This window comes from Aspergillus mulundensis (assembly GCF_003369625.1).
Source record: "Aspergillus mulundensis strain DSM 5745 chromosome Unknown scaffold_0, whole genome shotgun sequence".
NCBI lineage: Eukaryota > Fungi > Ascomycota > Eurotiomycetes > Eurotiales > Aspergillaceae > Aspergillus > Aspergillus mulundensis.
Genome location: NW_020797888.1, coordinates 4,149,095 through 4,166,899, shown reverse-complemented (window position 1 = coordinate 4,166,899; position 17,805 = coordinate 4,149,095). Strand labels below are relative to the sequence as shown.

Below are 17,805 nucleotides of genomic sequence, written 5' to 3'. Positions count from 1 at the left end.
TGACGATGATTTATTGAGACATTTTGCTTGCTCGAATGACGAATGACCAGTTCAATACTCCAATTGATCGATGAAAGAAGAATGTAGACAGAGGACGGAGTTGGGAGATGACTCCGGTGCAGCTCAAGCCGAGTTGGTCATCATTTTTTTTGGTCACGGGCGGGACCGCGCGCCCTTTCCGATCGCCGGTCTCAGCCCTGCCATTGTCATCCTCTGGAACTATCGTATTGTCAAGGGTGTGATAAAATGATTATCGGTCTTTGATCATGGCTCGAAGATCTAGCTGACTTCCTACTTTCATGCCAGTTATGCTTCTCACACCGTCTAGCTGACTGACGCAAATATCCCGATATATATGCTCAACCGCGTCCTCCGAGAAGGTTGCACTAGCGGATGTTTGCACAAATATATAACTGAGCATCAAATTCCCTTAGACAAAACAAACCAGAGCCAAGGATGGTATACCGTCTCATCATCCACAGACTCCAGAATCATAGGCAGATATTTCGTGTTCCATTCTTCTTCCAAGTCATCGCTGAAGAACTTTGGGTTCGCCCGTACTCGACGTGCTTTGCAGAATTCCCAGTATGCAGGGTACCATCCAGCTTGCCCCCAGTCAAGGATTGCTGCTATCCTTGGACTTGAGCCTGGCGATAGAAGGATGTTGGAAGGGACAAGATCGGCATGTGTGAATACTACGGCCACTTCTTCGTCGATCTCGATATCACACGCATTCTGGAAGTGTTTGACAGCGTCTGTACCGATGAATGGGCCTGCGAGATCCGAGTGGCCGGAAAGGAAGATCTCGTTCAATGGTTGCTTGTTCAGACTGCCTGGATGAAGGTTAGAACCTTTACCCACCATTACCCAGGCCACCTACCAATATATCGATCTTGTCCGTCCTGCTCCAGGGATCTCCATGCAGTCACCATACCACTGAGCTCTACACAAATGGAGTCTCTCTCTTCAGCGGTCAGGGAACCCCATCGTTGCTCCAAGGTTTCGCCCTCGACCAAGGACATATAGATGAATACTTGGCCATCGTCTTCTGTCCAACCAAAGACCTCAGGAACGGGTACTCTATCCTTCAAATGTGTGTATATCATTATTTGGGTCTCCGCCTCGGCGACAGTAGTATCAGCTCCATACTTGACAAGTAATCCCAGCGACGGAAATGTGACTGGCGGGGGGCGATTGAAACTTGTGGCGCGGATATCACCCGATTTCTCATTGATAGCTCTGACATCGGCCGGTGAAGGAAGCGTGGGCATTCGCCCTTCCAGGAAAAAGCTAGACTCCAGAAACGTCTTCTCTTTCTCGTGGTTGGGATTGTCTAGAACCGGCTGGACTCCGGACTCCTCGCGCGCCATCTTCTCAGCGGCAAAGATAGAAGAGGCTGAGCGGCTGGCGGGCAGGTAACACAAATTTAGAAAGGCAGATGAATGTACCCTGAGAGCCAACCGTTTACCAACAGCGAAGAATCTTTGAGACGTTGTCAAATCCAGAAATGGAAACAATCTGGCGCGGAACTTGAGAGGGGTGAAGCGCTGCCCAGGGACTCACCAAACGGCTTTACGAGCCCAGATGGACCAATTAGATGAGCGAATCTCAGGTGCACCGGATTCCATGCGTTATATAGTACGAAGTATATAGCCTCCTAGAGCATGTTGGTGTGGAGGATATACCGTTCCAGTGAGACAGGGATGGAGGTCTGGGGTAGTCAGGTCTATAGAGTAGGTATCAGCAGCTGGGACTGGGAGTTCCACGCTTACCTACCTCCTAACAGTGAAGCATAACAAGTATGTCTGGCATCAGTCATACAAGTGTCGAAGCAAAGACATGGTCCTACTTCTCAAATCTGACCAAACCAAGAAACATGTATTCTAACTGGGGTATTATATACAAATCTAACCGACTACCCATATATACAGTCGGCTGCAGACGCACACCTATATTCCATCGATACTGATCCGGATTACAACTTCGACTTCTCACTAAACCGCGGCGCCTGGAGCGGGTCATAAGCCCCCAAGCTCAGCGTATCCGCCGGCACAGAAGCACTATGCCCACCGACCAACCCACGCACGTCAATCATGCTGGGATTAAGGTCAGCAACAGTCTGCGCACCGATCAAGCGCATGTTCATCTCGAGCTCGTCCTTCAGGAGCTGCATGGCGCGGTCCACACCGGGCTGGCCGTACGCAGACATAGCATACAGGAAAGGACGGCCGATACCGACACCCTTGGCGCCCAGGCAAAGAGCCTTGAGGATATCAGTGGCACGGCGGACACCGCCGTCAATGAAGATCTCGATTCTGTTCTCCCAGCCGCGCTCGCGCAGGATGGGCATGACCTGGGCGAGGACTTCGACGCCCGAGGGCGCGGTATCGAGCTGGCGACCGCCGTGGTTGGAGAGGACAACACCCTGTACGCCGGCTTCGACGGCGCGGAGGACGTCCTCGACGCACTGCACGCCCTTGAGGACGATGGGCATCTTGGTGACGGACTGGAACCAGGGGATGTCCTTCCAGGAGAGGGAGGGGTCGATGAACGAGGAGATGGCGCGGGCGGCGCCTTGGGAGCGGTCGACTGAGTCGCCGCCTGAGGCTTGGACGTTGGAGCCAACGTCGGAGAACTTGGAGCGCATGTCCTTCTCGCGGCGGCCGAGTTGGGGCGCGTCGACGGTGATGAAGAGACCCTTGCACCCGCGGGCCTCGGCGTGCTCGATGATCTTCTTGGTAATCGCGCGGTCCTTGTTCACGTACAGCTGCAGCCATTGGACCTGATCGCCGCGGCGGGCATCGACGATCTCATCAAAGGAACACGAGGCGAGAGTCGGGATCATCTGAATGACATCATGATCGTGTGCGGCGCGAGTCAGAACAACTTCACCCTCCGGGTTGCCGAGCTTTCCAAGAGCAGTCGCCGTAACATAGAAGGGAATCGAGCACTTGGTGCCCAGCATCTTCGTCGAAAAGTCCACATTCTCAACATCAACCAGAATCCGTGGTCGGAACCAGATTTTCTGGAAAGCTTGATGGTTCTCACGCATAGTCTGTCGGACAAGATTAGCTTCCGATAAACCAGAACCACAGAACTCGACGCGGAAATACGTACGATTTCATCATCCGCACCGCTAGAGTAGTAAGCCCAGGCGGTCTTCTTCATCACGCTGCGGGCGACTGTCTCAAAGTCTAGCAGATTGTAGCATGCCTGCAGAGAGGGCATGCGCTGAATGCGCTCTTCGCGGGCGGCCTCTTCGGGATCGTAGACCTTCTCCTCCTGCTCGACAGTCTCCATATCCACTTCGCCAAGGTGTTTTGAGGAGTCGAGGTACTTGTCGAGGGTGTCTGGAGGGTGAATGGGGTCGAATTCTTCGGTCGCATCTTTACCGGCGTACTTGAGGATGATCTTCTGGCCACCAGGGTGTTCTGAGTTGTCAGTACTTGGCCGATCAGGTCGATGCAGACGAGAAAACATACCTGGCAGAAACTCGGTAACATCATAGGCCTTGCCGTGTACAATGACCCAGCAAGAGTCCTTGGAGTTGTGCTGGGCGACATCCGCGCCGGTTAACTTGTTATTTGTCATTGTAATAGTGTATGAGGGGGGAAATAAAGATGAGAGAAGGGAGAACAGATAACGAGAGAGCGAAGGACGAATGGATAAATAAGAAGAGAGATCTCCGGAGGCGAAGACTGGACGAGAGGGACCTCGGGATAAAGCACAGCGAATGAGAGGGCCAGCGAACGGCCTTAGTCAAGCGTTGTCCGGGGAAAACTGAAGCAGCAAAGGCGGCGGGCGGGGAACGAACCGAAGATTTGTCTCGCCCGTAGCGCTGAGTCGGGCGGATCGCCTTCTCGGCCGATTCCAGCCCGACAGGGAGCATTGCTTTGCTATCTACGCAGGTTGACCTATCGCTGTTTATATTCGGACGAGACATCTCTGACGACGAACGATGGATTTGTTGAAGCTAAGAAAGCAAATTCACTCAATGTCAACCTCCGGATAGCACCTGAACCTCTCATCGTCGCTCTCCCAGCCCACTCCCTGATGCACCGATAGAAGATTCGTGGGATCAACCTCTTCCTTGATCTCCAGCAAACGGGCATAGTTTTCTTCTCCCCAAAATGAAGCTATAGGGTCCGTCTCAAAAGAATCGGCTTCATTCAAGTATGCCCCTGCATGCGGTGTAAACTCTCGCAGCGGGTCCATCCTGTCATGCACCTCCTGGAAAATATCGCGCACTGCATCAGGGTCACTGATGAGGCTATCGGCAAACTGTCGTATATAGATGGAATGCCACAGTCCATTGCGCCAGGCAGGGGTCACGGAAGATGCCCCTGGTCCGCCAGGTTGGTCTGACTCGGGAAGATTCTGGGAGTAGATTGTGGGTGCAGTGACACATATGAAAAGAGGCGCAGAGGGCACTACACTTGCGTTGTGGTCGTCGCTCTGAGAGGCAAGAAGGATGCCATTGAGGATTGACGTTAATTTCTCCTGGTTGGCCGTTCCTTCAAAAGACTCCTGCGGTACGATTCGGGAGGATATGGCCATTGGGCCGCCTCCACTCAAGCCCGACGATTCCTCAGGTCCAATGAGGGCCTGTATGACTTCATAGTACGTATCAAAGCGAGTGACACTCGCCGACGCAAGTGAACCAAGACTGGTTGCGAAGTCGGTCACTGGCTTCATGGAGTCCTCAGCAGCGGACTGATCAAGCAGCGAGGTAGACATGAAGAAGGTCGAGACACCCATTCCCAGTGGGCCAAGCTGAATGTATCCTCCCCAGCCTTCAGAAGCCCATTTGTTGGCATTTGCGACGGTGATGGAAAGAAATTCCAAAGCATTAGCGGAGCTAATGTTAGGAAAGGTGATCAAGGCTAGGATTGTAGGCTTCTCAGGGTGGACAAGCATGCTCATTTCAGTGACCACCCCAAATGTGCCACCTCCGCCACCGCGGAGGGCAAAAAAGATATCCTGATTCTGACATCGGTTTGCCGTAACATATGTGCCATTGGGAAGGACGACTTTCAGCTGTAGAGTGTTGTCCGCACCCAGTCCTGCGGCAGTTAGTCCTCCACTCAAAGTTTATGAGCAAATTAGGGCTAAGGATGGAAACCCACCAAGCTCGTTCGAAAGCATGCTGTGTCCGCCGCCAGCGATCCAACCGCCAGCCACACCAACAGTCTGCGAGGAGCCTCCCACTACGCGATAGTTATGCTGATGGGCGAATTCGTAGACCCCCGCGAACTGTTGCCCAGCACCGAAAGTGATTGCGTCTCCAGCGGCTTCCGTGCAAGCGTCGGGGATGAAGTCCGTCTCGAGTTCAATTGAAGGACGGATATGATGTGTCCTTAACGGATTAGTACATCGCTTCAGAAGCATGTGTAGCACGGGGGTAAACGTACCATAAGCCCAATGACCCTACGCCAGAGCTGTGGCCGCTATAGTCATGCCCAGTGTTTTTGATTACCAGGCGCAGATGATGTGCCTTCGCGAACTCAAGGGTCGCTTGGATATCCTCGACACTGCGGGCATCAACGTATTTTGGCGATACGCTGCCCTGATAGCACACTTGTTCCGAAGGCTCAGGACTTGACAATCTGACGTCAAATGTGCACCCTTCACCAGTAGTCTGGCATGCGGCCCAGTTGGACTGTATAGTGTTAGCTCGACACTGCATATCTTTCTTCGAGGGAATGGCGATCGAGGCAAACGAACCTCTCGATATGCACCAAAATTGTCAGACGTGAAGCTGCCGTTGTTCCTGCTGCTCTGCAGCACAGTGCATTCCTCTGCATCCGATCTTTGAGGCTCTCCATTGTAGTTGGGATAACAGGGGGCTAACACAGGCTCGCCGTTATACAGGCGTCCGCCGACCGTCTCATTGAATGCTTCCCATGCAGCTTGGCTCACGGAAGACAAGGGGGCAGTAGGTCGAGGGATTAGAGCATTCACTGCCCCGAATGATGCAGCAAGGACAAGGGAGAAGAGTCTCATGATGGTATGGTGATAACAAGAATGATCGTGGAACACCTGGTTGGTACACCAACTAGATCCTAGCACATATTATATAGCGACAGCTAAGCGGGGTTGACAGGCATCATTGCTGAACCATGACCGGATATCGGAACTCCTTTTCGGTTGGGCGCCGTCCTTAAGGCTTAGGAAAGAAAGCCTTTGGACAAATTAATATCGTTCGTCGGCTCAAAAAGCCAGCCAGGCTTCAGAAATGCTCCATACCAACCCGGTTACCCCTGTCGAGGTCTAGGCCGGCAGCTTAGCTGCAGAATAAGTCAGTAACAACGCCACCCATTGGACGATAAATTGACTCTGCATGACCAGTTCGTCCGAGCTCGCATATGCAGATTCTGTCAGAGGCTTCAGAGCAAGGAAAGCGGAGGAACTCCGCCCGACTATTTTTCAAGCTAGCTATGGGAAAGGATGGAAAAGTCAAATAATTGGGTTAATTTGACTTATCCAATCAAGTCTTCAATTGAATATCCAACCCCCTCGTTGGATAATTCAAAAAACGACTGATGCCGGCAACAAGGGAGTCGCAGCTATTCGACCATTTGCAAGTTTAACGCAAGCAATTCGATGTCGCGTTGCGGAAATCCTGAGAAATCATCAAGATTTAGAACTAGACTGAATGGTCTGCCGATGGACACATGATCCAAGACAACCCCGGCAAATGTGTCAGGTGTGGAATCGTAAATCATACGTTGATCCTGGACATCCAGTTTGGCTGAGGTTATACAATCCCAAGCATCAGCCAATCAAGCAGAAAGCCCAGCTCTTTGATGCCACCACCTTCTTGACCCCAGATTTTCAGTCGCTCGATTACTACCCGAACATACGTGGCCCAGCTGACAGGCAGACTGACGTACTCGGCTGCAGGGATCTCGTCTGTTTTTGCGCGAAAGGCAGCAATGAGGCAGAGCGCGTGATTGAAGCGCACTCGACATGCACCCCATGACCCCGGGTGTCTAAAAAAGGGCACTTCGTTTTGAATGCGGTAGACTGCGAGGAGCAGTGACTCGGTGGCCTTGGTGCCGTACAATGCCGCGAGATCCCGGTCGAGTGGCGTGTGAATGCAGAGGTATAGGTATGCGCGACAGAGGAGTTCTCGGACTTCCACGTAGCGCTCGCGGACGAGCTTCACGAGCTCGGGCTCTTTCGGTGGCGGGCGCGACTCGAGAGGCATGTTGAACCGGAGAGCGGGAGGTAGACATACCACCCATTGATGAAGCTGGTCTTCAAGGTGGCTAAGGGTACCAGACAGTTGCTTGATGGCGGGGATATCAAGACCTGGTGAGAGGATGCGCACTGTGTTTCGCACGCGATTGAGCAACCTTCGCATCGATATCTCTGCAAGGTAATAGTAGTATGGAGTGGAGTCTAGGGCTAGAGCGGACGGGCTGTTGGGATCGTGCTCAGGGCTACCTCCGTACGGGGATTCATAGACAGAAAAGCTGGGTAGCGCAAAAGGAAAGTCGGAAAGAGAGAGATCCGAGGGTGGTAATTCATATAGTTCATATCGGACCTCACTTCAATCTCCAAATCAGTGACTTGTATGGTAACCCCATGGCGACATCTTACCACTCGGATTTGAGGCACGTCCAATACAGCCGCTGCTCCATGCCTGTTCACGATAGTTAATTGCTAGATCCCAGTTTCAAAGGGGGCAAATGCATACTCTCCTCTTGTGCAGACCTTTCCCCGCTCCCACTCCGGTGTCTCATGTTATAAGTTTGCCACAACATCGAGGCCGTGCGAAACATCTTCCAGCCGGGAATTGGCTCGATATTATACTGATACCAGAATCTAGCCGGCAATTAGTGAAGTATATCATTTCCCGTCGAGGTCGACTTGCCCAAACAAGCATAGACACTGGACTCCAAGAAGTGTAGTATCCAGATAGGCAGCGGAAATGCGCTTTCTGGCCATGGCCAAATATCCTAGTGACTCCTTCATTCGATGTTCCGGTATCGAGACCGTCATGTAGGTCATTGGCCGGTTAGAGCCAAAAGTAGGTTCCGGACAAGGAACCTCTCTCGTTTCGTCCTCAGGGTACGTGCCCCAAATAGCTGCCAGCGCAAGGACGAGTAGCACAAGACACGAAGAAGCAGACCAATCAATACCAGTCTCTAGCACGTGCGCTATGTATGCCTCCAGCTGCTCTGCATCGATTATGGGGTTCTTGGCCAGTATTTTGGTCATGAAAATGTCCCGTAATTCTAATATCCTCCGCGGTTCGAAGCTGGGAATAACTGTGAAACTCGATATTAGCGCCATAACCTCAACCCAAAGGATGGCAGAAAGCAAAGGAACGAACCGGTGGGAAAGCGATCCGGCTTCTCCTCGAATGCGGCAGGCGGAAATGTCGAGACTGGTCTCTCCTGGGGAAAGATGGGCCAGCTTAGGATCATTTCTGATCCCGTAATCGGTGTCTTCAACGTATCATTGCGTGATATCAGCTCCGTGTCCTGCGGCTCAATCGGTGAGTGAAAGAGGTTGGAAAATGGCTGCTGCTGTTGAACATGGGGAGGCACGTTCGAGGGACTGGCGGCCCCAAGCGTCTCTGCGAGGAAACGTTCCTGGCGTTCGACCGAGTCGAGGATCTTGGACCCCCATTCCTGGAGTCTAACAAACCAAGACTGTTAGACTTCAATCAGACCATATGCAAAGATCGAAGACAAACTGACATTGACAGTGGGTCTGATTCTGGATAAATACATGCAACTCCCCGACGGAGGCACTTCCCACAGCACGGACGACTGCTGTCACAGCGAGTTTTGGAGAGCCTGCAAGCGTCACACGCTGTCAAGACTCTAGTGTGCTTGCGCGACTTGGGAGGGCCTGAAGTAGTCTCCATCTGCAGATTTGCAATGTGGGGGGAGAGGTAAGTAGTAAGTGAGATCGCTGCGGGGAGACTTCGCGTGCGTGATGACGGACTCTTCAGCCCCTTGTAGCCGCAACGCTACTGAATCATGCCGTTTAGCTATGCAGGCAGGGTCATGCTGAGGAACTCAGATTGTCAAGGGCCGTGGCATAGGGAAATGTACGAAATGAGTGGGCAGACTTGGTAGGTGATGGACCCGCCCGCCAACGCTTGCAGCCGGCCTCGGTTGTAAGTCGCCTCAAACATCCAGGATCCATTTTTCCTCCAATCAAACAGTCATTTCTACGTTTGCTTCTACCGTCTAGGCTACGCAGCTACAGGCCGCCCCAGTGTCTTGTTCGGTCGACTTCGAACTGTCCACAGGCAATAATCTCCTCGCTCGACGACCCAATCAGCACCTCATACACGCCCGCTTCGCTTTTCCACGTTTCTTCGATCTCGTCCCAGAAACTCGTTGCGTATTTGTCGATCCTGATTTCAACCGTCTTCTCTTCACCGGGCTGCAGAAACACCTTTGCAAAGCCTTGCAGCTCTTTTGCCGGGCGGGATGTCGGGCTATTGGGTGCTGCCACGTATAACTGCAGCACTTGCGCGCCGGCTATCCTTCCAGTGTTCTTGACCCACACCGTTGCAGCCGGAGGGCTATCCGGTGTGAAAGTATTGGGAAAGATCGAGGCTCTCGGGGATACCGCAAAAGTGGTATATGATAAGCCATGACTGCATCTCGGTCAGCAATGATTCATCTACGGGCGCCGGGTTTAGGAACCATACCCAAAAGGAAATAAAACCTCACGACCGGTCTTCTCATAGAACCGGTACCCGACATAGATATCTTCGCCGTACAACACTCGACCACCGACGCTGGCGTAGTTCAGATACGCTGGGTTGTGCTTCACATCGATGGGCCAGGACAACGAGAGTTTACCGCATGGGTTTACGTCCCCAAGCAGCACATCGGCAATTCCGTGTCCTGTTTCATTGCCTCCATACCAGGCGTGGACTATTGACTTGGCCTTGCTCTCCCAAGGCATTGTTACGGGAGTCCCGGATTGGTTGACGATCACTGTTTTGTCCGCAGCTATTTCAAGCACGCGGGATATCATCTTGTCAATGCCAGGAGGAAGGTCCATATGCGAACGGTCAAATCCTTCCGACTCCCAATCCTGGTTTAGCCCGGTGCATATAACGGCGTAATCGGCCTCTTTGGCTGCTTTCACGGCTCGAATAACCATCTCTTCGGCATCCATGCGCAGAGAAGCCCCTAGGTTGGCGGCGCCACCACCGAAATTGACCATCCCAGTGGTCTTCATCGTGGTTGTATTGGCCGATCCAAACTCGATCCGGATCTTGTACGTCTGGCCAGCAGTCATCGTCAACGAACCGGTTTCCTCTCGTGTGCCTTTACCGAAGAAACTTGTCCCCTTGACCTGGTTGGATGTGTTGTCAATGACCAGGTTGTCATTAATGTACAGATTCGCGGTTCCAAAGACTGTTAACCCAAAGTCCCATACACCAGACTGGTCGGGCGTGAAATCGCCGATCAAAGTGGACCAGAAAAGTGCCCTATTGAGCCCCGCAAGCTTATAGTCCATGAACTGAAAAGTGGTGCTGGTAACTGTTTCGGTCCCGAGGCACTTGCGGTCTGGCTTGCTCATCGGCTCGTTGTAGAAGTGTATAACCGCATTGCTTAGTAGACGATCAATCACCGGGAGCATGTTGTGGGCATGCGCCCCCGTCTCGAATACCACCTCTGCATTTGGAAGAGCCTCTCTTACTGCATCATACAGGGTTGACGCATAGTACGGCTTGAGCGCTGCACTGCCGCCGCCAGATATTGCTGGCATCTTGATATGAGAGCCAATGAGCGCAATCTTCTTGACCGTCTTCGGGATCGGAAGGATGCTTCCTTCGTTCTTGAGCAGTACAATGCTGTTTGAGCAGAGCTTACGCATCAGAGCGCGGTCCTCCGGGTAATCACGCCCTTTTTCAACATCTGAGACCTTGGTCCGGCTCGCCCGCTGCACAAATTCCAAGACCTTACGAGCCCGCGCATCCAGTGTCGACGACTTAATGAGCCGCGCCTGCATTGCAGACTCAATGTATTTCCCCCTATACCTTGATACTCCAGGCATCTCCAAGTCCAGTCCTGCGTTTGTCGAGTCAATTGTCGTATAGGTGCCATACCAATCACTCATGACCAGCGGGTCCCAACCCCAGTCCTTGCGAATTAGATCGTACATATTCGAGTCCTCCACTACATGCTTCCCATTCACCTTGTTATACGACGTCATAAGGGCACCCGGTCTCGCATCTCGAGCAACAATCTGGAATGGCCGAAGGTATATCTCGCGGAGGGCTCGCGGCGTCACAATCACATCGACCGCTCGACGTTCATGCTCCTGATCATTGCCAACGAAGTGTTTCACGGTGGCGATAATCCCTTTACTCTCACATCCACCGATCATCGAAGCCGCTGCAACACCCGCCAGATAAGGATCCTCGGAAAAGGATTCGAACCCTCGCCCTCCCAGTGGTGACCGTTGCATGTTCACCGTCGGACCCAGCCAGCAATGTGCACCCTTGGCTATACATTCGTCTCCGAGAAGCTCCCCCGCACGTCGCAATAGTTCTCGGTCCCAGGTGGCGCCCAATGCTGTTCCGCATGGTAGACAAGCAGCAGGCACGCCGGCGAAGAATTTGGTTCCTCGAATACCATTTGGTCCATCCGTTACTCGCACTGATGGTACGCCAAACTCGGGAATGGGGTGCGTGTGCCAGAAATCAATCCCTAGCAACAGTTAGCAGGAATCTACCTAGTAAACAAAGTTCCGACGAACCAGAGAGCAGCGCAATCTTATCCTGATCGCTAATGTTCGCGAGAACATAGTCTATATCGAACGTCCGAGTCATGCTAGGCGAAACGAAAAACAAAAGACAATTGTGTCAGCAAAATTGGTCTGCCTAAGAAACGGAAAAGCACTAACTTAAGTAAAGGTGAAAATTCATTGTTGTACCCTGCCTGATAAGCTAATTGCATGTATCTCCCCATCAAGCGCGGGGAATCAATAACGCCGCCACATCTGCCACCTGGGGTTTGCTTAGGGCTGCCTCGGGGATAGACGGCTAAGGCGTTCATTGGCGTAGATCGAGTTGGAGATGCGCGGAGTCTCCCCGACATGGATGCATCGGGACTTGGATTTGCATAATTGCGCGAGTCGTGTGTCTATGTTTGAGCTCTAACCATTTATTGAAGCGGAGAGGCCCCGCGCATTCTCCTGTCGGCAGTCACTCTACTCCGGAGTAGGCACAGAATCGTGGGGGAAATCCCCGGAGTATATCCGAATGGCTTCATTGGCCCATTCAGGGATTTGAAAAGAGAAAATGATTCATTTACGGGAGAAAGCTATTCGCTCCATCATCAATGCCAGACGTACTTTCTTGACTCAAATCTTATGCATTTATCTAGGAGTTTATGTCCACTATATACAAGCCATCCCCAAACCTCTATCTACAACCTTGGATGGGAACGACCCACAAACTCTACAAGTTCGCCTTTCCCGGCGCGAAGTTCGACCCCAGTCCTTCACTGATCTTCTCCACGATCTCATCTACACTCCTCAAGATCCAGTCATTCCCCTCCTCACCCGCCAACCACCTCGCCCCCTCCTCCCCCTCAACATCCTGCTCCCAAGTCCCATCCTCCAGCGCCTTCCTGAGCCCAAAGACATGCGACACAACCTGCGGCCCAACACCCGTCTGCGCCCTCAAACAAGCAATGGCCACAATACTCGTCCCGATGCGCCCCAAGTTCGCACCCGTCGTCCGCCCAGCGGGATCAGAAAGTAGAGCCCCGTAGTTCGCATGCAGAATATGCACAGGGAGATCCGGATGCGAGTCGGCGAGCTTCTCGTACAGCTTTACCTCGAAGGGGCGGTAGATCGAGTCCCAGAGGCCTTTGCCGCGGGAGGAAATGTCGGAGATGTTCTTGGGTGAGGGGGTGCGGGTGGGCGTTGTTGAGAGCTGCGAGGCGATGGAGGAAGGGAGGGACGCTTTGAATGCGTTCAGGCAGTTGATTGTGCGGGGGATGCCGTTGAAACTGATGCATTTCAGACCGACCTCGCGCATGAGCTCGGCGGTTTGGACGTGTGTTAACTCGGCGGATTCGGAGGTTGTGGCTGTTTCGTAGAGCGCTGTTAGGGATGCGGGGGAGTTCATTGTCATTGTTGCTGCTGTCTGGACGATACACGGCTAATTAGATTATTTTCTACAGAAAGCTGCTTGAGATCTTGGGAGGAAGCGCACCGATAACGCAATCCACGAATTCCGCGAGACATTCTTCGCCTGCGCGGTGTGCTGGATCTTTGCGTACACGGATTGGATGTTCCGCGGGGCGGGGACGGTGTTTGGGCGCGCGGCCGGCGCGTTTATGAGCGCCTTGAGGCTTGGAGAGAGTTTCGACATCTTGTAGAACTTTGAGAGGTGGCGGACTTGAGAATGAGGTAATTTGCGCATCGGTCGGGATAGATGCGGCGGTTAAGTACTCGGGGCCTCGGCTCTAGAAGTAGAGACCGAGTGGAGGAGGAGTTCCCGGAGAGGAATAGTGGGTTTCTGGCGTGAGGATGACGATGCGGTCCACTCTGTCATTGTTGGAGTAAATTTTAGGCTGTCGAATAGTTACGTCTGTTGTAGGGACTGAAGCTCAGAAAGGAGCCACTCGTTTGTTTTGGTGATGGATGTCTGGGGATCACATGTGCCGACTAACAGAAAAAGCAATTACCCCACGGGGACTCGCTGATCTTCTCGAGATTCATGCTCATCGACTGTGTTGAATACAGGCGCAGACTCTTCTGCATGCCTCCCAGTTCTCACAGCACAGAATGAAGGTGACTTTCAAGCCCTTCAAGATGCTGACCCAACCATCCCGGCTTGACCTCGACTCGACAGGAACATTTCTCCATACTTTCCGTCATGCGGACTGCATTTCCAACAGGGAGGGTTCTTGGCCTCCACTGCACGTCTATCGAAGGTTAGCGTTTGTGATCAACATGGGGGCTCATGCATGAAACCTTGATCTTTACCAGAACAGGGTGACTGCTCGGTTACACCCCCAGGGGTTTGGAGAATTTCCAGGAATGAGAGGACTTGGAGATGACCCGCTCAAGGAACTTAAGGGGAGCATGACCTTTGCACGGGGCACCACTCTCGAGTCGCGCTGTGGCATATCTCTATTTCAACCCCTCTTGACTCGATGTTCGTTGGGTCGAGCAGAGGCTGTTTGTCTCTACACCCGTGTACAAGAGCCTGTTGGCGAATCTCCTTGCGCAGACTCGGGCCCGGTGCCATGAACATCGAGCATCCGTACTATTCACAACACCAAGAGCCTCCGGACGAGATAGGAATATGCTCCCTCGCGGGCTAACGGCTGCCCTGATAGCCGCAGCAGCACAGCGTGGGCTGGCCTACTTTGGAGCCAGTCTCGACGCACGCCAGTCCAGCGAGGAACCGTTCTCTCCGCCATACTACCCAGCTCCAAATGGCGGCTGGGTGTCGACCTGGGCCGAGGCCTACGAGAAAGCTCACAGTGTCGTAAGCAACCTGACGCTGGCGGAGAAAGTGAACCTTACTACCGGCACTGGGATATTCATGGGCCCTTGCGCCGGCCAAACGGGCAGTGTCCCCCGTCTCGGCATCCCGAGTCTGTGTCTGCATGACTCTCCGTTGGGCGTGCGCAACACTGACCACAATACCGCTTTTCCGGCGGGGATCACTGTTGGTGCTACGTTTGACAAGAGCCTCATGTACGAACGTGGTGTCGGGCTCGGAGAAGAGGCCCGCGGGAAAGGCGTCAATGTGCTACTTGGGCCTTCTGTTGGCCCAATGGGGCGCAAGCCCCGAGGTGGCCGCAATTGGGAGGGCTTCGGGTTCGATCCGGTCTTGCAGGGTGTAGGAGCAGCGCAGACGATCAAGGGTATGCAGAGTACAGGCGCCATTGCTTGTATCAAGCATCTTATAGGGAATGAGCAGGAGATGCATCGTATGAGCAGTGTCGTCACACAAGGCTACTCGTCCAACATCGATGACAGGACGCTGCATGAATTCTACCTCTGGCCTTTTGCTGAGGGTGTTAGGGCTGAAGTAGGGTCTGTGATGATTGCATACAATGATGTGAGTGGAACTCCTTTCCTAAATCATCACATGCTGATCGTTTAGGTAAACAAATCGGCTTGCAGTCAAAACAGCAAGCTTATCAATGGGATACTTAAGGATGAGTTGGGTTTCCAGGGTTTTGTTGTAACGGATTGGCTTGCGCACCTTGGCGGAGTTTCATCTGCACTCGCCGGCTTGGACATGGATATGCCTGGAGACGGTCCCATTCCACTTCTTGGGAATAGTTACTGGGGCTATGAATTATCACGCTCAATCCTCAATGGGACTGTTCCGGTTGACCGCTTGAATGATATGGTATGTGACAATGAATCATGCTACGAGCAAGCTAATGCATGCAGGTGACTCGGATTCTAGCAGCATGGTTCAAGATGGGTCAAGACCAGGATTATCCACTTCCCAACTTCTCCAGCAACACGGAAGATGAAAGAGGCCTACTATACCCGGGCGCCCTCTTCTCCCCCGTTGGAATTGTCAACCAATATGTGGATGTTCAAGCGGACCATGACATTACTGCCCGAGTTATCGCAAGAGACGCCATCACGCTTCTAAAGAACGAAGGCGACTTGCTGCCCTTGAGAGTCAATGACTCATTGAAGGTATTTGGTACAGATGCCGGTCCAGATCCCCAAGGATTGAACTCTTGTACCGATAAAGGCTGCAATAGGGGCGTACTCACGATGGGATGGGGCAGCGGCACATCCAAGCTCCCGTATCTGATTACACCGCAGGAAGCAATTGCCAATATAACCCCTACAGCAGAGTTCTATATTACAGACAGCTTCCCGTCCTCTATCGAAGCTAACGACGAAGACATTGCGATTGTGTTCATTAACTCCGATTCCGGCGAGAACTACATCACCGTCGACGGCAACCCGGGGGACCGGACAGCATCGGGCTTGCACGCCTGGCACAATGGTGACGGTCTAGTCAAAGCCGCTGCTGAAAGATTCTCGCAGGTAGTCGTTGTTATCCACACCGTTGGGCCCATAATCCTCGAAGAATGGGTCGATTTAGATCCCGTCAAGGCCGTCCTCGTCGCCCATCTCCCAGGCCAAGAAGCCGGCTACTCCTTGACGGACGTTCTCTTTGGCGACTACAGTCCTAGCGGCCATCTCCCCTATACCATTCCGCGCGAGGAGGCAAACTACCCATCAAGCGTAGGCCTACTTCAGCAACCTTTCGGCCAAATCCAAGACTACTACACTGAAGGCATCTATATCGACTACCGCCATTTCCTAAAGGAGAACATCACACCCCGCTACCCCTTCGGGCACGGCCTCTCCTACACGACCTTCGAGTTCTCCGAACCCACTGTCTCAGTCGTCACCCCATTAGACAGCGCATATCCCCCTTCCCGATCCGCAAAAGGCTCGGCGCCCACGTACCCAACTACCATCCCTCCCGCATCCGAAGCCGCCTGGCCAGCGAGCTTCGACCGAATCTGGCGCTACATCTACCCGTATCTCGATAACCCGCAAGCTGACGCCGCGGTGGCCAACTCCACAAACAAATACGCCTACCCCGACGGATACACCACAGAGCCTAAGCCTCCGCCACGCGCGGGAGGCGCAGAGGGAGGGAACCCTGCTCTCTGGGATGTTGCATTTTCAATCCAAGTAACCGTCACCAACACCGGCAAGCGACCCGGCCGTGCCGTTGCGCAGCTGTACGTTGAATTACCTGAGTCGATAGGGCTTGACACGCCGAGCAGGCAGTTGCGGCAGTTTGAGAAGACTGGGATATTGGAAGCTGGAGCAAGTGAAACCCTTATGTTAGGTATCACCAGGAAGGATGTGAGTGTCTGGGATGTAATGGTGCAGGATTGGAAGACTGTTGTTGGTGGGGAGGGTGTAAAGGTATATATTGGCGAGAGTGTGGTGGATTTAAAGGTTGAGTGTGAGGTTGGCGGACGTTGCTCTATTTTGTAGCTTCTATATACGGTGATATACTCAAACTCAATGATTATCCCGCCTCTAGGCATTTGGTTTCTTAACTTTCTGTAGCTAACAGGTAGGGTTTCTACAGTACGGTTATGCTTATGCATAACCATTTTGTACACACTTAGTCAGCTGCATAGCTTTTCTTGCTCACTTTTATGTCAATGACATCCGCCACGGGCCTTCAGCAGCACTTACGGCAACAGGGGCTCAGTTTGTTTCATCGCACCCAAATAACAAGCGCGGCCCATACCCAGGGAATGATTTTACGCTATATAGACTCCAAAGCATAGCTTTAAGCCTCATCACGTCACAAATACCGCCAAAATGCAGGGCTTCAGTACGCATGCCCCGCGATCCCCGCGCATCGCATCCCATCGCATGACAACCCCGATTCAAGAACATAGCTAACGACTTATTTCTCTCCAGATATGGGCCGGTACATCCCGCCCGACCAAGAAGGCCTCACAACAGCCAACAAGCTCGCAAACAAACACCCGCTGGGATCCCGCGCGCGGCACCTCCACACAAAAGGCGCCCTAATCGTGCGCTTCGAAATGCCCTTCGCAGTCTGGTGCACGACCTGCAAGCCCGAGAACATCATCGGCCAGGGCGTGCGCTTCAACGCCGAGAAGAAGAAAGTGGGCAACTACTACTCCACCCCGATCTACAGCTTCCGCATGAAACATACAGTTTGCGGCGGGTGGATTGAGATTCGGACGGATCCGAAGAATACGGCGTATGTTGTTGCGGAGGGGGGGAGGAAGCGGGATACGGGGGAGGCGGATGGGG

The 17,805-nt window shown here is 52.9% G+C and overlaps 8 protein-coding genes across 8 annotated transcripts in view; 2 read left to right on the top strand and 6 right to left on the bottom strand.

Annotated features, from left to right (window-relative positions):
- Positions 1-250: 250 nt before the first annotated feature.
- Positions 251-1,370, bottom strand: DSM5745_01106 (aminoglycoside phosphotransferase family protein; the record flags this gene model as incomplete). Its single annotated transcript, XM_026743122.1, has 3 exons — positions 251-386; positions 446-833; positions 881-1,370. The coding sequence occupies 3 exons, from the start codon at positions 1,368-1,370 to the stop codon at positions 251-253; spliced, it is 1,014 nt and encodes a 337-aa protein (XP_026608967.1).
- Positions 1,371-1,975: 605 nt separating this feature from the next.
- On the bottom strand, positions 1,976-3,591 carry DSM5745_01105 (L-lactate dehydrogenase (cytochrome); the record flags this gene model as incomplete). The annotated part of the gene is made up of 3 exons (XM_026743121.1): positions 1,976-3,055; positions 3,118-3,431; positions 3,483-3,591. The coding sequence occupies 3 exons, from the start codon at positions 3,589-3,591 to the stop codon at positions 1,976-1,978; spliced, it is 1,503 nt and encodes a 500-aa protein (XP_026608966.1).
- A 396-nt stretch (positions 3,592-3,987) lies between these two features.
- On the bottom strand, positions 3,988-6,003 carry DSM5745_01104 (uncharacterized protein; the record flags this gene model as incomplete). Its single annotated transcript, XM_026743120.1, has 4 exons — positions 3,988-5,063; positions 5,127-5,356; positions 5,412-5,659; positions 5,725-6,003. 4 exons carry the CDS (start codon positions 6,001-6,003, stop codon positions 3,988-3,990), a joined length of 1,833 nt encoding a protein of 610 aa, XP_026608965.1.
- A 754-nt stretch (positions 6,004-6,757) lies between these two features.
- Positions 6,758-8,713, bottom strand: DSM5745_01103 (fungal specific transcription factor domain-containing protein; the record flags this gene model as incomplete). The annotated part of the gene is made up of 6 exons (XM_026743119.1): positions 6,758-7,553; positions 7,606-7,648; positions 7,703-7,830; positions 7,898-8,276; positions 8,342-8,642; positions 8,708-8,713. 6 exons carry the CDS (start codon positions 8,711-8,713, stop codon positions 6,758-6,760), a joined length of 1,653 nt encoding a protein of 550 aa, XP_026608964.1.
- Positions 8,714-9,222: 509 nt separating this feature from the next.
- Positions 9,223-11,818, bottom strand: DSM5745_01102 (beta-glucosidase H; the record flags this gene model as incomplete). Its single annotated transcript, XM_026743118.1, has 3 exons — positions 9,223-9,625; positions 9,680-11,696; positions 11,746-11,818. 3 exons carry the CDS (start codon positions 11,816-11,818, stop codon positions 9,223-9,225), a joined length of 2,493 nt encoding a protein of 830 aa, XP_026608963.1.
- Positions 11,819-12,448: 630 nt separating this feature from the next.
- Positions 12,449-13,129, bottom strand: DSM5745_01101 (uncharacterized protein; the record flags this gene model as incomplete). The annotated part of the gene is made up of 1 exon (XM_026743117.1): positions 12,449-13,129. One exon carries the CDS (start codon positions 13,127-13,129, stop codon positions 12,449-12,451), a length of 681 nt encoding a protein of 226 aa, XP_026608962.1.
- A 1,179-nt stretch (positions 13,130-14,308) lies between these two features.
- Positions 14,309-17,004, top strand: DSM5745_01100 (beta-glucosidase; the record flags this gene model as incomplete). Its single annotated transcript, XM_026743116.1, has 3 exons — positions 14,309-15,073; positions 15,119-15,370; positions 15,415-17,004. The coding sequence occupies 3 exons, from the start codon at positions 14,309-14,311 to the stop codon at positions 17,002-17,004; spliced, it is 2,607 nt and encodes an 868-aa protein (XP_026608961.1).
- Positions 17,005-17,340: 336 nt separating this feature from the next.
- The window catches only part of DSM5745_01099 (Saf4/Yju2 family protein), a gene marked incomplete at both ends in the record, with an annotated part of 1,210 nt that continues 745 nt past the window's right edge, over positions 17,341-17,805 (top strand). Inside the window, 2 exons of the mRNA XM_026743115.1 lie at positions 17,341-17,353; positions 17,443-17,752. Coding sequence (XP_026608960.1) covers positions 17,341-17,353; positions 17,443-17,752 — 323 coding nt within the window. The remainder of the gene's footprint in view (positions 17,354-17,442; positions 17,753-17,805) is intronic.